The 17,549-nt window shown below is 35.5% G+C and overlaps 2 protein-coding genes across 6 annotated transcripts; both read right to left on the bottom strand.

Moving 5' to 3' along the window:
* Window positions 1-703: 703 nt before the first annotated feature.
* Window positions 704-2,781, bottom strand: LOC114721776 (protein EMBRYO DEFECTIVE 514-like). Its single transcript, XM_028907634.1, has 2 exons — window positions 2,286-2,781; window positions 704-1,197 (listed from the first exon to the last, which is right to left on the bottom strand). The coding sequence occupies exons 1-2, from the start codon at window positions 2,499-2,501 to the stop codon at window positions 868-870; spliced, it is 546 nt and encodes a 181-aa protein (XP_028763467.1). The 5' UTR covers window positions 2,502-2,781; the 3' UTR covers window positions 704-867.
* A 1,971-nt stretch (window positions 2,782-4,752) lies between these two features.
* LOC114721773 (probable arabinosyltransferase ARAD1) lies at window positions 4,753-9,176 on the bottom strand. 5 transcript variants are annotated; one of them, XM_028907630.1, is made up of 3 exons: window positions 7,980-9,176; window positions 6,965-7,505; window positions 4,753-5,166 (listed from the first exon to the last, which is right to left on the bottom strand). In XM_028907630.1, the coding sequence occupies exons 1-2, from the start codon at window positions 8,964-8,966 to the stop codon at window positions 6,984-6,986; spliced, it is 1,509 nt and encodes a 502-aa protein (XP_028763463.1). In that variant the 5' UTR covers window positions 8,967-9,176; the 3' UTR covers window positions 4,753-5,166; window positions 6,965-6,983. The 5 variants fall into 5 exon arrangements, with proteins under 5 accessions (XP_028763463.1, XP_028763462.1, XP_028763461.1 ...); XM_028907629.1 differs by having other exon boundaries at window positions 4,753-5,138; XM_028907628.1 differs by lacking the exon at window positions 4,753-5,166 and adding an exon at window positions 5,574-6,195.
* Between the last annotated feature and the right edge of the window lie 8,373 nt (window positions 9,177-17,549).

Here is a 17,549-nt window from a genome sequence, read left to right as displayed (position 1 = left end):
GATTATTTAGAAGGATATAAATAATTAGTTAATTAATATAGTTATTGACTTGTTGGCATAGAAGCCCGCCCTGCCCAACCGCATTTGCCCAGTCCAAATTTATTAGGGCTTTTCATGGGAGGGCTGGGCAACGGGTGTATTTCCAGCCCGTTCATTCTTTGGGCTGGGCATGGCAAGGGTCCCGCTGCCATGTGCAGCCCTAGTTTCATGACAAATTCAAGTGCGATGCCTTCCATACGACGGCGTTTTTACCCATCTTGGTGCTTGGGCCCCGCGAATTCAGGATGAATTATATTCTCAATTGAGACTCATAACCTGGGCCCAAAATATCTTGGGCCTAAAGAAGATCAATGGACCCTGCCACGGCAGATGTACATGTGCGACGTTGCGGCCCATTTCTTTCTCTTCTTTTTGACCTTTTCCCTTTTTTCCGGCCAAGTTTTGCGGACAATTTAAATTAAACTTTTAACTTAATAATAAACTGACTTAGAAAATAAAAATACCTGGTTCCAGGATCAGCATCAGTTTTGACGTAAGCTTTTCATCAATACAATCTTACCAGTGTTATAAATTTTTTACACTTTTTTAAAAACAAATCCCCTTCCATATACACTTGTAAATTATTTTGTGTTAAGTAATGGGATAAGACTTATTATTGTTGTAAAATCGTAACGATAACCCCCAATTCCATCCTCGAGTGAACTTTGGAGCAATGTGTTATATTATATTGCAAAGGGCAGGAATTTAACTCAGAAAGTCGACATATAAATCAGAGAGAGCAGAAGGAAAACGAAACAAGATGGTAAATTGGAAATACAGAAAACATTTCAACTATTGTAAACCAATTCGGACTAGCATCTATTGTACTCATCGCCTAAACTTCCCTCCTTTCCCACGTCCACGGCCGCCTCCTTTACCACCACCGCCTCTTCCTCCGCGCCCCTTTCCTCCTCCACCACCTAACATCTTGTTCGCATGGGACTTCAGTTTCATCTCTTCCGGCAATGGAAGTATATGATCCACACACTTCCGGAAGCTAAAATCATCAACGGAGTCATCTTCCCTGATAATGAAGAAGCACCTGCTTTTCCATGTAGGATGGTTGCGGATTTGGAATGTGCGGACCCCTCCACCAATCTTCTTATCTGGTTCTGAATGGCCCTTCTTAAGCAATTCCAGCAGCATTGTATGTTCATACTGCCCCACAAAACAAACCGCACAGAATTAACTAAGCTCAGAGGATTCAGGAAGTGGGTACAATGAGTCAATGACACAGTTCAATCCTCACATTTACATATGAGCAAAAAAAAAAAAATTCCCAGAGAGAGAAGAAATTCAATCCTAAATTAAGATGCTCTGTGATACATGCGCCAAAGATGGCAAGCACATAAGAATTCTGCAACACGAAGAAATACATTCACATATGCACATACCTACTAAAAAGGAAGAAATGCCAGTGAAATTTGTGGTGGCTGGAGATTGACTTTGAGGCTATAGATCATAATAAGGATATAGCCAGAGTTTTCAGAAACAGGAAGTGCAAGAATTGTTCACCCAATATTTAGTGGAAACCGCAGGCACCCATAATTAATATAATAAACATAGTACCCAATTTCGGATAAATACATCAGTAATGTCAAGGAAAATACATTGATACTTAGGTGTAACAATCATGGAAAATAAGAAAAGCCATTCCGCTCTAATGCCTGAAAACTTGAAAACATCATAAAGTAGTTAAAGATAATCAGAAAAAACTTCCAATTTGCAAGGGAGCAATGGAAGAAGATCTTCATTACAGACTCTTCCCAACTCTCCAGACAAAGCAGGTGAAGCTCCCTGATTATATCCAATTCAAATACTATTATAAGATCGTTTGCAATCTGCAAACCAGGTCTTATAAATAGGAGCGGACGGTAGTAGTAGCTTGGAACCATCACGAGTCAAAAAAAATTCCATCTTCCATAACGTAATAAATTTTATACAGCTATTTCTAATGACATCCATTTCGCGTGCTACCATCAAAAACAAAACTTGCACATTAATGCAGCATGACATAATCTAGATAAATTTTCCAGTCACTAACTTGTGAATTAGATATCTGGTAAACTTATAAATTAAAGATGCAACAGAGGATTAATCAAATGCTTAAGCCGGTAAATTAAGTGTATAAGCTGTGCCAGCAAAGACAAAATACGAAAATTTTTCATCTTTGTATATGACTATATATTGCGCTTTCGTATCACCAAACAGGGGGGAGAATCAACATATGTGCCAATTGCTAATACCTTGTTAACATTCAGATGAGGAGGCCAGTGATGAAGAAACTTATAGAAGTAATCGAATATTTCAACAGAAGACGCAAAAGTCTTGTAACCCAGGTTCACGGGACCCGATTTCTCCTCCTCTTGGACCCCCTTCCAACTTCTCCAGCCTTTCTTCTTCCACTGACTTTTCCAGTTTTGGCTTCTTACAAACTCCGTCCTCGCCTTCCTGGGACTCATCCTCTTCCCGTTCCCGCTTCAGATTGGACTCGCCGTGCGTCGCGGGATCAGTGCCATTGGGTTCAGAGCCGCCGTTGCCCCCGGCGTTTTGAGGCGATTCCGTGTTTTCAACTTCCATGTCTACGGTGGTTGTAGTGTTGGTCTCCTCAACTTCCTTTGCAGTTGCTTCCGCCATGACTTAAGAGTATACGGGGAAAGCAAGGGTTTAGAGTAAAACCCTAGATGATCGCCACAGAGCACTAAGAAACGACGGGGGCACGAGACGCTAGGACTTAGGAGAACGTGAGGCAGCGAAGGGATTTGGATTTTGATTTTAGATTTTAGATTTTTAGGTTCGTATTTTCGCCCATTTCCGCTTTGCGGGTCGGATGAGGAAGACGATTTGAAAGAAATTAAAATACTTCTGTTTGTATAAAAAATATGTGCTACACACTAAATTATATTTTGAATAAATGAAGTTGTTAATATATAATAAAAATTAAAAAAAATCATACATTTACCAATTATAAGTATCTCGGGCAAAATTTTAAATTACATAAGAAACACAAGACTCCTAGGTAAGTATTATAGATTTATCTATCTCGTATTTTAATTTATTAGCCTGTATAACAAGGAATATGTGTCCTCTTATTTAGAGATTTAATTTTTTACTCATCAACTCATTTCACTAAATCCAATCATTGGGTTGATTCACATGTTACAAAAGATTAGTTTCTTTGGTTAGGGTCAATTTTTTTTTTTTTTTGTGTGGATGTGATATAAAATATCTTTAAATTATTTTAGACTTAAAATTAATTTTTATCTGTTCGAGAATATTAAAATTAAAATCCTCCTATAAATATATTTTGTATTAGAACAGCCAAACTTTACTGGTACAGATAGGTTGATGTTAGAAAGGAAATGGAGGATGGCCCGTTTAAGAGATACCCATAAGTTGGTTGCGTGAAAAACGGGCTTGAGTGGGCGGACATGGACTTTACTTTGTCAGCCCAAACAATTAAAAATCCATAGCAACTTACGGGGGACAGGGTCAATCGGAGCTGGAGCTTTGTGAGGAATGAGGATATTTTAAATTTAAATGCTCCATAGCAACTAGTCCCGATATTGGACATTTTTCACAACGTTTTGTGCGAGAACGAGAACGTCTGATATAATTAACTTGAATTTAAAGAAGTGACCATTTTATGATTATGCTTTTGTTATCATTAATTATTATTATTATTATTCTCTTAAAGCAAGACATACGAGGGTCACGTTGCATCGCTTTCATTATCTTATTTGCTTTAATTATAATTAGCATTATCATATGAATGCTAATCTATTTCTCTGGGTCAGCATTATAGTTATTAAAGAAGCATTGCTGCGTTCTAGCTGGGCCATTTCACAATAATACCTCCGGTCCTTAGTATAAGATCTAATTGACTAATTTAAAGATATTAAGAAAATTAATTAAGTTAGTTATTTGTAATAAATAGGTGTTATCTTTTATAAAATACCTTTGCTAATAATATATATTAGCTAAAACTACTATTTGATGAAACATTTAACATGTGCAGTTATTATAAGGATTACTTTGAAAAAATTGAATAAATATGAAAGATAAAGTGAATTTGAGTATTATATTTAAGATCAAATTAAAAATTAAACTAACTCTTGTATTAAGGATGGAGGTAATAATTTCCTCAATAGTCCTCATTTTGCAGTGTTCCTCTCATAAAAGCCAAACGTGATGGGGAAGAATGGTTCTTCGGGAAAGCAACACAGCTTTCATTTTTATTTTCAACTTTTTTTAAAGCCTAAAAAAAGCAGTCAGATATTTCTTTTACTTTAAGACAGTAATGGGCCATAAGCGCTATTTCAGTCCATGCTTCTGTTCTTGTAATGAGATTTACCCTCTTGATTCCCCCTCCCCCAAAAAATTTTAAAAAATGTTTACTGGTTTATTGGAAGTATCCAAACCTGTAAAAGCAAATCAAAAGAAGACCAAATCTTAATAATCTTATAGCTTAACGGCTTAAAAGCTCTTCTATGAGTAAGGAATTGTGGATTTGATTTTACTTATAATCTCAAGCCGTTATTAGTTATCATCACTTATGGACAAGCGAGACGACACAAAGGAGGAACTGAAGTTAGTAGATTTGAATTCCCTCCAATGAATTTTTGATGCAGAGCTCAAGTGAAAAAGAAGTATAAAAGCATTGTTTCAAACTTGCGCACTGTACAATATAGGCACTGCGAGGAATCCAAATCCCAAGTTTAGAGGCTGAAGTGGAAAGAAAAAGAGAACATATTGTTTCAAACTTTGAATGGGGAAGGGTTGGGGCTAAGCAATCCAAAGAGAGGAAAGAAGAGCATAAAGGAAGTCCATTAAGCACAAGAAACCAGGACAAGTGCATTTTAGTTGCATGGAGAGTAGAGCTTGGAATTCTAAAGATAGCTTAGTACCCGTAAAGAGTGCTGGCTGCTGCTGCCGGAAACACAAAAGCCGCTTCCTGCTTCGTTTTGTTTTTCACACTCCCCCACCTTCTCTCCTGTTTCTCTACTTTTAATGCCTTTCTTCCCCCTCTTCCCTTCCCCATTCTCACCCTTTCGCTTCTTTTACCCATACCACCGATATACCTGGGCTCATCCTCTTGCCTAAATAAAGTAAACTATCAATTTCCTCCTATTGTTTTCAATCCAGAAAACCAAAAAAAAAAAAATCAGTTTCGGCTTGAAATTTAAAGATCCATACAACTTTTCTTAACAACAGAGTTCAGTGGGTCATGAGCACTTCATGGAACATATTCAAGATTCGCTTTTATTCTTGTAGTTTTACGGACTCAGAAAGATAACAGAGGCCTCTCTGGAATTAACCAGTCAGAACCTTGGTATTAGACACGACACCGGCTACAAAACGCTTGTTGAGTTTTTTTATATCATGTTAAAAAGAAAAAGAAAAATCTGTTTTCTCAATAGTAACTACAGAGGCACTGCTGGTTCAGTTAAGCAATGTGCAGGAGTTATTATGTCTTAAAGATATGGTACAAGGACATGTCAGAAAGTTCAGTGACCTGGCAAGCTAATAAAGTGTTCAAGAGAAGGAAGATTCGGTCTTTGTTTGGTAAAAAAGAGCACAAGGCAAATTATAGGGATGTAGGGAAACTGAATGAAAAGATGCTTGTCCTCCCTAGGATATTGTTCCAATCAACACTTTTGCTCAAACCTGTCAGAGTCGTCTAAAACAGCCTTATATATTAGCTTCTATAGCATGCTTATGATTGAGGCGAATCTAAAACTTCCCCACATCTTCTGCTCCTTGGCATTTTCATGCTTTATGCTTTCATCCTCTCAAATCCCATAGAAGATAAACTTCGGGCTTATTCTTGCAGACATGAGCAATAACACTTGACTCAAGCTACCCAGCTCCTCTCTATTTTGGCTTTAAACAAAGAAGCTTCCTTCCTCCAACATTTTCCGTTTCATAGAAGCATGAGTTACTTCACTTTCAGAGGATTGATTCTTTTATTTTGTATTGGGATTTTAGTTTCTGAGCCATACAGAGTTTGTAGCCTGACAAGCAAGAATCTTGCGTTGAGGTGGGATGAGGAGAAATCACCAGTTCCTGGAAGTTTTCGTAGCCTAAAGGATGTTGAAACAAAGGATTTGCAAACAAAGACGGAATTGGCACCTGCACCTTCAATGACGTTCGATCCTGATCAGTCAAACAAAAGAACAGCTCAAAAAGGTTCAGACCCTATTCATAACAGATGGTGACAAGCTGGTGTTGCTCTCTCTAGACTCTTACAGCCCAGATAAATAACAGGCGAGTTATATCATTCTTTGCTTAAAGGATTCTGAAGGAGGTTGGTGGGGTTTCCACGGTTTTCTTTTCCTTACAACGTGTTTACCATGAATCTATCAGCTAGCTGAAATCCATAATTGCGCTACGATAATGAGAGTGTTAGACCAATCATAGGTACCAATAGTTGGATAGTTAATGATCATGTTAGCTCTCAAATACAGAATATAGTGCATTTTTTATTTTCTTATGACAAGGCTCTCTCTTTATCTCTCTCTCTCTCTCTAGATATATATATGTATATGTTCTTGGTAGCAAGGAAAAAAAAAAAGTATGCATATGTTCTTAACTTCGTCGACATCTTTAATGATGCAGTTGCTAACATCCCTGCTCAGCAGCCAAATCACGATATAGGTTTCTCCAGGGGCTAAAAATAAGACTTTTTGTATACAAGATGATCCAAATTGATCATGACAGGCCCACAAGACAATGGCTGATGATCCTGGTTCACAAGTTTCCATTTTTCAATACCCATGTGATTTAAAAAAATGATTCAATTTTTTTATCTACTTTATCAAAACTAGAGCTACAACTGAAAAAATGAGAGCTTCAACTGAAGAACAGTTAAAATGGAGAAATGTGGCTTGAAAATATGACGAACCAAAATAATAAATGCGCCGACCTTTGAACACCTCAGTATTTCAGTCAGTCTTGACAAGAAGCTGAGATCTCTTGTATCTGTTCTTCCTGTGCAAATCAAATCGTGCAGAAGAAACCTTATGCGCAACTTCCTGCCAAATCATATTCACAGCATCCCCAGTTTGGGATGGATATTGATACTCAAAGTGCAATGTAATCTCCTTCAATCTTTCCCACATCTCAGTCCACCTCTTCTCCGTGATTGATCTTAGCAGACTCAGCAGATAGCCTTTCCTCACAGCATCCTTGGCACGGACAAAGAGGCAGAAGTCTGAGTAATCCAGGATATCTTCGAATGGTAGCTCAATTTTGTCACTAATAATCACAGGAACACAGTGGCTTGCTATGGCATCAAAGAGACGATTGGAGGATGGGGTATCCCCAGCAATGTTTAGGCAGAATTTCGATAAGGCCATCCCATAACTTGCCTCACGTATCCCTTTTCCTCGTACTGTTCCAAATGCAAAGTGGACGTCTTTCTCATCTTTGAGAAGATAATACAGTTCTTGGCGAATAATTCCTCCCTGAAGAGTTTCCGCTTAAAAATCAGATCAATTTGAAAATATGCCTACTGAGCAGATCTAAAATTAGTAAACCATAGATGATATGGATAGCAATTCGAGAAAGAACATCACTAACGCGACTAATTAAATTATTAATACTCCACCAGGGGTAGACTACTAAAAAGCAAGAAATGAAGTGACAAGGATCAAACTCTGATCACTTAGCCACGGAGGCTTTAATGTAATGTTTAAAACCACTTCAATTCAAAAAGTTAGGTTTTTAAGACCTGTCAATAGTTTTATTATAATTTCTAGCAACAGTGATGAAAACTTGTGGACCATAGAGCAAAAACTTTCCTTTTTTCCCCCATTTTTTGTCCTGTACATAAAATTACTGGCCAAAACAGGGCAAGAGAATATAACGAAAGTCTAGAAATTACTCATAACGAAATCATAATGCATTAAACTGATATAAGGAGCATGGAAAATACTCACATCTTTCCGGTATATTGCCCCTTGGAAATACAAGAGAGTAGGACGATCCTTGTGTGAAAATGATTTAGCTCTTGGTGTGCTACGTACTACATGTTTATACGGTGCTATAATATCTTTCTTCACATTCGCTATTTCAACAGGATACCTTCCAAAATCTGCAAGTAGAAGAATGGCAGAACCCAGCTTTCTTCTTGCATCCAGCATGCTGTTAGGATGGTGAGCTACAATGAGATGATCTTTCCCTCCTGAACGTTTCCATTCTTCCCTGCTCATAAGAAATTGTACCAACTTCTCCTGCAACATTTCATTTGCACTAACTTTCTCATCCCCTTGAATCTTAGAGAGCCGGTTGTAACTCAGAGATGAGAAAAATGGCACGAAAATTACATCTGCTTGACTTGAATTTTGCACTCTAAATGCAGTACAAGGTCTGACAACTTTTCCAGAATCCGATGATAGGAGATCAAGGGTGAGCCAGTATTCTGGACTGTGCTGTAAATTAAGCCCCCCAGGATATGATGGGACTAGTTTTGGGTCATCCACCAGTGGCCACGTTTGGTTTTCACTTCCCTTCCAACCCAATATCCCAAAGTGAAATTCAGGAGGCAAGTCATACATGAACACTCTCAAAAGTGCCCCAGTAGGATCACAGGCCATAATTCTCTGTTGTTCTATAGAGCTCAGTTTCTGGCTTGATTTGAAAACTTGACAGTCCAATTCCCCGGGCCTTTGAGCTTGAATCTTTTTGTCTCCAGAAGGGAAGGGGGAGAGCATATCTTCTTCCTTCTTGGTATTGGGGTTGAAGTAAAACGATGTGTTATTGACCAGAATAAGCTCAAACACTGATCGAGGTATGAACGAATGATCTCTAAACTGAAGGAGGAAAATCGAAGACAATACCAAAAGGAACATAGAAACCACAATTACACAAAATATAAATCTTGATGGAACCATGCTCTTCGATGGAACCGTGCTCTTCTCTGACATTTTTTTTTCCGAAAATCAAGAAAAACAAGCTTCTGGGATTCCAACAGAGAACAAGCCAGCAAGCAGCAGAGAATAGCCAGATCACTGCCAGCGATTGAAGAGCATGAACTGATTATACAAAGCAGGAGCTTTAATTGAGGTGGGCAATCGCTTGATAGTAGAAACTCTTGAATTGCAATCCATGAAGACGAAACGGCATACCTACCGATGGCTCTTGAGCAGATAAGCCCTCAAGGTTTAGTGACAACGATTTCTAGCAGCACAGTCACAACAAATTGCCGTATATAGTACGATGGGAAATGGTCCTTAAAGAAGCCATATGTTTAGGAGGGAAAAAAACAAATGACCAGGAAGACCTAGGAATTGGAATTTATTCAGTCTCCATTGACGAATAATCAGAACCAGAGGCAAATGACACAAGCAAGTGAAGAAAGACGATGGAAAACAAGAACTTATCAGATAGAGCAAGCAAGCAACCAGCTAACAATCTCTGGAGCTAGTACAATCATAGTAAAGCGTCCAAATCCTCTACAAATCGGGGAAGAGATGCACGCCGACAGCAAATCTAAGAAAATGTTTCAGGGGCATCGAAGAGAACAGAAGTAAACATCAGTATGGCGGGACAGAGAACGAGAAGACAAAAACGCTTAAACTTTGCATCTGGGTATTCGGTAATTAATCACCATACGAAGTGGCCAGTGGGTGAGCGGTGACTCGCTGGCAGAGTATACATCATCGTCAGTTTCGACCACGCGCCTCCATGGTTGTGCTCTGAGACAAGACAAGGTAAGAGGAAAGGAATTGACTTTTCTGACAAAGTTGCAGGCCCATGGATGACTCAGCTGCTCATACTACTCTATATTCAACGTGTTCCGTGGGAAGTGAGACCAAAAAACATTAAATAATTAAATAATTTAATAACGGATTTAAGCTCATTCTCTTCCCTCACTTTCTTATTTACTGAGATTTCCCAAAGTTTGATTAAAAAAAAATTATTAAGTCGCAATATAAGTAATGATCATCCCGCCATAAAACTAACTTAAGAGTTAATGAAAAAAAACTAAAAAAGAATGCTTAAATAACTAATTCTGTTCATGAATTAGTTATTTTCACTTATGTATGTAAGAGTAATATTTTCAAAGTGCATAAAATCCTGTTTTTGTTGGGAACAGAATGGGATTAGGTTTTCTGCCACGAAGAGACAATAGCACAAAAAAAAAAGTTTGAATTTTGATACTTCTCCTGTTTTTAATACATGACTTAATTGTTGATTTGATTTTAATTCTAAATATAAGACTTATTTATCATATTTATCAGTTTTTTCTAAATTACTTCCTATGGATACTCCCTCAATTATAATCAAATAAAAGAGGAAAAGTGAATATTAAGGAAGATGATTAAGATATTTTAAGAAAAATATGTTATATTTCTTATAATTAACTAATTTATTTAATTTTTTAATCTAATCAGATTAGCTAAATAGGTCTTATAATAAAGATTGGAGGAGTATTATTTACAATAATGCTGTTGTTGAGGGAAAAGACGGAAAGTCAAATGTGTTGATTTGCCAGATTAAGGAATGCGCGTGAATTGTGAAAAAGATAATCTTCCAAAATAGTTTCCCTGAATGGCGAGGGAGTCAGATTGGCAACATCAACATAGAGATTAGATATCAACCCCTTCATTAGTTTATTTTATTTTGGGTAAATGGCCAACTCCTATTGATATTTGTTCCTATAAATAAATGGGCTTTCATCAATAAATAGTAAAGTGAGTATGAAGCCCTGAGGGTAAAAAAAGGGAGAGCGAGCATGAGGGATTGAAGCCTTTCCCCTTTTGCAGTTTGTATTCTTGTCTTTATGGGCCCACATCGTTTATATTATTTTGATATGAAACCCGATTCTTTTTCTTCTCGTTATCTGATATAATGGGCCATCCACTGGGATCAAGATCAATACACCAGTGGTATGGGACCATTGTTTTTTAATGGTTTTGGACTTATGGGTTGTGGGATTTGACATTTTTTTAAATCCACGTACCCCCTCAACGGAAAGCATACTTTGGAACTTCCTTTTTTTTTTTTTTGGGCCAGGTGAGAACTTTGAGTTTCGCCCGACGGCCATATCATATTCTTACTCCAGTTTTAAATATATAAATTAAATAATTAATTTATAAAAATGGATTAAATTACCTTTTTTATATGATAAAATTTAGGGAAAAAGACTGAAAAACCACCTTGAAATTGTGAAATCAGAATTTAGGCACCTAACACTTCAAAATGATAGAAAATGAAATAAAATTAAATTGAAAATTTGAAATTAAAGAGAAATAACAAAAATACCCTTTAAAAAAAAAAGGTTCAACCTTTTGCCGACAGTCAACGCCAACCATCGACGTGGTGCCTGCCGGCAGGAGTTTTTTTTGCCAATGAAAATTATCTGACAAAGGTGCTGGGAGTGAGATTTTAAATAACCCAAATCCTTATTTTGGTAATTTATACCTTATCATTAATTAAAAATACTTTTTGGTTATTTTTTATTTTTATGTAGATCATGGGAAAAAAAATTCTTCCTGAATCAATTACCATCATATTTCACATGTTATATATCAGGGAAAAAATATATTGTTAATTCTAGTTCAAGATTTGTTATTTTACAATCAAAACTTGTTATTTCTAGATGAAATGTTATCATTTTTAATTGATTCACTTATTATTTTATATATTATATATCAGCAAAAAAATGTGTTGCTAATCTTAACTCAAGACTTATTAATTTATAATCATGACTTGTTATTCTTAGATTAATTGTTGTCGCATTTGCAAGTCAAAGTAAAAGAGTTAATTTTTTTTGTTCACATTATCATGTTAAAATTATTAATGGCCCAATAGTTACTTTTTTTTTAAAACCCAAATGACCATCGGGTGATAAGATCAAATCCCACCCCACTACTTTCCTAAATAGCAACTCCTCAAAAAAAAAAAAAAGGAACTCTTGTTGGTAGCCACCATATCAGCAGCCAACATCGGCATCAGCAGTGGTAGGCAATAGCTGACACGGTGCCGGTAAGGGGTTGAACCATTTTTTATGAGAAAATAAATAAGCATTTTGTCATTTTTTTTAATTTCAAAATTTCAATTTTATTTTATTTCATTTTCTGCCATTTTGAAGTGTTAGATGCTGAATTAGGATTTCACAATTTCAATGTTCTTTTTCTGTATTTTTTCCTTGAAGTCAAACACATGCATGCCAATATATCAATATTAGACTCAAATCAAGATTTTATCAAAACATAATAGGTGATGTTGTCATTAGACAGCTCACAGCTAGCCATTGCCCATTGACAATTAATTTAGTTAGTTATATTATAAAAAATATGTATTGTTTTTCTTAAAATAATTGTTGATTAACCTTTTTTTACCCTTACATTATGGTTAGCTTAGGGCATTATGAAAGATGACGTTATGTAGCATGCATTAAAAGGGTGTTTGGATGTAAACCAAACTATAATTTTAAAAGTGTTTTTACAGTATATAAAATAATGATGCAGAAGAGCTTGTCTCATTTTACAAAAAAAATGCTTTTCAAAATTACCTTTTCATATTACCTAACGCCCCCTAAAATCTCGGTTTCCTCATTGGCTCTTACGAACCTACAATATCGGTTATTCCACCGAGAGCAATAAAAGCGGGGGAAAATACTCTAGTGGATTATGTTTTCCTAATTCACCGACAAATTATTATTCTTATCTTATATTAAAATCAAAATTTATCTACGATTAAAATTTAATATTTGAATCATTTAAATATAAAATGAACTATCCATATAATTTTTAAAAATAATCTTCTGCCAGTTTTTCTTCAGATTTTGCCATTAATGATATATGTACTTTCCTTACTTTGCACGAAGTTTAACATGAGATTTAAAAATTTATAATGTGACTTGTAAATAGTACACTTTTATTACAAATTTTATTAGTAGCATCTTATATTAATATTGAAGTTGATGAGGTTCTTCTCAAGGGAAAAAATCTCTTGGATGTGTTGGATTTCAAATTTTTTAATTAAACTAGAAGCGGTTAGGAAAAATAAAACAAATAAACCAAAGAGCACCAACACCAACAGTTAAGGGAAAAAAACAGGGAAATCGATTTAGATTTTATACTCCTCCGGTCCTAAATATAAGACTTATTTTATAGTGTAATTTTTACTACAAAATGAGTCTTATATTTAGAACCAGAGTAATATTATATTATAAAATATACCATCTTGATCTTTTTTAGTCGTCACTTGTAGGAGGGGATTTAGGTCCTTTTTATTTGTCACTTGTACTTTTTTTTAATGTTTTATTTTCAATTCTGTCCCTATTAATTAATAGAGAGACAAATGTAAAAGTAAAGAGAGAAGGAATAAATAAGAAAAAAATATTAGCATTTAATAGAGGTAAAAATAAAAAAGATATTATGTGTTTAATGATCTCTTTGGTATTGTCCGATTTATGAATCACTTCTAATATATTTTACATAGATTAAAAAAAACTTTAAATTTCATTAACTCTCATTTAAAATTCAATAATTTTTCAACTTTATCTCTATTTAATATATATTATACTTCATATAAACAAAATCAACACAATAATAAATAAAGAGTAAAATTTTATATTTATATAAAAAAAAATTTCAATACCCTATAAATAAAATTAGAGGAGGCTGTGAGTTAACCATGTCCATTGTGTATGAAATTTGGGCCAATCACCTTGTTGCAGCCCAAAACAATCAGCCCGTTCTTTACAACAAATCACGGGTAGTTTTGGAAGTAGTGCTTGGCGTCAATCAAACCCTCGTCACCAACAAGTGTTGGTCCAAGTAGAAGGGATTTAAATACCTTAAACATCATATCATAGGTTTAATTCTTAAGATAGTGTGTATGAAAAAAATACTGTTGGAGGGGTTCCCGCTACGACGCCTGACAGTATTATGAGAGATTAGTTTCCTTACTGTTCGGATGAGAGGATACTCTGGGCAACTAAAAAAAAACCTCGTCACTTTACTACACATAAAGAAAGACAGAAAGTACTGGTTGCTGCCGCCGGCAACACAAAAGCCACTTCTTGCTTTGTTTTGTTTTTCTGATTCCCCCTTCCTTCTCTCCCATTTCTCTACTCTTAATCAGCCAAATGAACACCTGTGACGAACGTTCAAACAACATTCTTGCTTCACTAAGTAGTATATTTAATTTGTTCCAAATATATACTGAGTGATAGATATTGCATGAAAGGTGAGAATCATACACCCAAACCACAACTTATGCATTGTTCGCATTAACGTCCGTAAAAAATGACTTTTTATCCCAACAGATTTTTAAAAAGTGAAGTTAACATGAAAAGAACAGAACCAAGATGCAGGTGCTGATGAGCACCACCGGAAAAACTCCCCGATCCTCCATCATCTCCGTCACTCCCTCTTCCATTCTCTTATCTGCCTCTGCCAATAAATTCTTACTTTGGAAGATGCAGTCAGAGCCTTCTCTCAGTTTTTATTTTTCTTTATTGGTGATTTTTGGGGTCCACACACGCACATATATAACCAGAAGCAAAGTTGGCAAGCAAAGAAGATCCTATACATGCGCGAAGGGGATGGGGAAGCAACTGTATACAATGGCGCCACGTGGAGCTTAGTTAGAAATAATTTTTTGACACGTAAGATGAGTTATAAATGACAAGAATAATATAAAAATTGAAAAGACAAGAAACTGAGTCGCACTAAATTATGGTCGAAAAATATAGTCATGTGTGAATTAAAAGTTGAAAGACTAAAATTAATTTGCCCGGTAAAAAAATGTAAAATGAGAATATTCAACTTGCAATAGATAAATAATTTCTTATGAATGTTAACTGTTCTTATTCCTTATTTTAAATCAATTACATAAAAATAAAATAATAAATAAATCAGTTTTTAAGTCTTATACTATACCAAGTCCTTTAAAGCCAACAGAAAAAGCGACTTCCGTTTCATGACTCCTCCACGGTCTCCCCCCTTCCATATTCAACCAGGCTTAAGCCCAGAGACCTAAAGTAAAACAGGCCAAGAGCCACGTGAAAGATCCATCTCTCCCTCTTCACTAATTCACTTCCTCTCCCTTGGCTTTAACTTATTTCATCCCACGAGCACACATAAGTTCAAAGGAACCCCACTGCCCGGGAACACTCAGCAAATTTTATTTTAATTTTCTTAAAATGTACTGTGATTGGCTTCTTTTTTTTTAACGTTAAATTCTGGTTAGCTTAGTGCATACGAAAGGCGACGTTATGCAGTATATATTAAAATCTCGGTTCCTTCATTGGTTTTCATGAACCTGCAGTCTCGGTTATTCCACCGACAGCACCAAAAGCGGGGGGAAATACTCAAGTGGATTATGTTTTCCTAATTCACCAACAAACTAGTATTCTTATCTTATATTAAAATCAAAATTTATCTACAGTTAAAATTTAATATTTGAATCTTTTAAACATAAAATGAACCGTTCACATAATTTTTAAATTTAATCTTGTGCCAGGATAAGAAATGAGAACATATTTATGTTAGTCACTTGTTATTGAAATTTCTCCATGATTAAGTTTTTTTAAGGCCTCAAAATAAATCTCTCTATAAAAAATTTCAAATCCCGCGAATCATAACCATTAGAAAAAAATGGACCATTACCACGATCGTATTTATGCTCACTTGTGTTTCACGGTAAAACTACAAAAGAAAAGAATCGGGTTACATGTAAAAATGACAGAAACGATGTGGGCCCAAAATGGAAAAGAATGAAAACTACAAAAGAGGAAAGGCTTCAGCTTCAAGGCTTTGTGCTCACTTTATGTTTCATGGTGGGAACAAATATCAACGAAAATTGGCCATTCACTCATAACAAAATGAAACAACGAAGGGGTTAATCTGTAATCTCCACGTTGATGATGCCAATCTCACTCACTCATTCACAAATCACGCACAATCCCTAATCAGTCAAATCAACACATTTGGCTTTCACCTCAACTACATTATTATTGTAGACAGTCCCAAAATTCAAACTTTTTCTTTTGGTTATTGTCTCTTGGTGGCAGAAAACCTGATCCCATTTTATTCCAGACGAAAAAGGAGGATTTTCTGCACTTTGAAAAAATTACTCTTACCCAGATAAGTGAAAATAACTAAGCCGTGAACAAAACTAATTATTTAAGCTTTTTTTTTTTTTGGGAGGAGGATGAAAGCGAGGACCGTAATTATGCACTACATGCATCATTGTTATATTAATAGTGAAAGTAGTAATTAAGAAATTAAATAAATATAATATGGAGAAGTGAGTTTTCTCATTTCTTTAAATGATTCCCTCCTCAAAATTCATAATCGTGTATATATATATATATATATATGTGTGTGTGTATGTAGGTAGGTATAGGAGAATGAATATAAATCCTTCGTTCCTAGAAAATTAATAACTTTTGACTCTATTGAAAATATGTGCGCAATACGTTTAATCTTCCATCTCAAAACAGTTCGACACACACATAAGAGGAAGCAAAATTATCAACAAAAATGTAATCAAATGATGAAAATTATACTACCTCCGATCCTAATTATAAGAGCCAGTTGACTAATTTGAGGAGATTAAGGAAGTAAGTTGAGTTAGTTATTTGTCCTAAATAGGTGTTGTTTTTCTTAAAATATCCTTACTAATCAAGTGTATTAACTAGAACTATCATTGTTAGAAGGGCTACTTTGAAAAAAAATGTATAAATACGAGAGACAAAATGGATTAGGGTTTTATATTTAGGACCAAAATAAAAATGAAACAGGATCTTATAGTAAAGACCGGAGGTAGTATATCATTAATCTATATAGTCACTTAAAAATTTGAACTGTCCCTTAAAAGTTGCTACCTAAGAACTCAAGCACGTGATGCATCAATAGCGCAAAAGATTATTTCTCTGCAAATTTATATAATGCATAAGATTTCCATTTTTTTGGTCAAGAAATTTAATTGTCTTCGCGTGTATTTGGGAAGACTCAAGCATTCAAGGCCCAATAAAATGCATTTTTGCGTTTTTGTTTTCACGAACAGTGCTCCCATAATATTCAGGTTGTGTCGGTGTGCAATAATAATATTCTGCATATAACTTAGAAGGAGCTTATGAGAGTCCCCATAATTCTGTTTACAAGCTTATATGGAAATGGAATGGTGCTGAGAGAATAAGGTTTTTTATTTGGCAAATATTCCAAAATAGGCTACCTACAAACCTGTGGAGAAGCAAATGGTCTCATGCTTCTCCTCTTTGTGACTGGTGCCAGAATGATATAGAAGATGTTCTGCATATTTTAAGGGACTGTGAATACGCAAGAAAGTTATGGTTGAGTATCTTAGCTCCTTCTACGGTTTAAACAGTTCTTTTCGGTCTCACTTGTTGAATGGGTCTCTATGAATCTGAAGCAGAATTTTGCTACTGATAGCAGCACTGAATGGAGCCTTATTTGGGGAGTTGCAACTTGGAAAACTTTGGCATTGGCGAAATGAATTCATCTTCAAAGAGGAGACTCAGAAACCTC

This window comes from Neltuma alba, unplaced genomic scaffold (assembly GCF_004799145.2).
Source record: "Neltuma alba isolate B1F8T4 unplaced genomic scaffold, ASM479914v2 tig00012069_pilon, whole genome shotgun sequence".
NCBI lineage: Eukaryota > Viridiplantae > Streptophyta > Magnoliopsida > Fabales > Fabaceae > Neltuma > Neltuma alba.
This window is presented reverse-complemented; position numbering and strand designations above follow the sequence as displayed.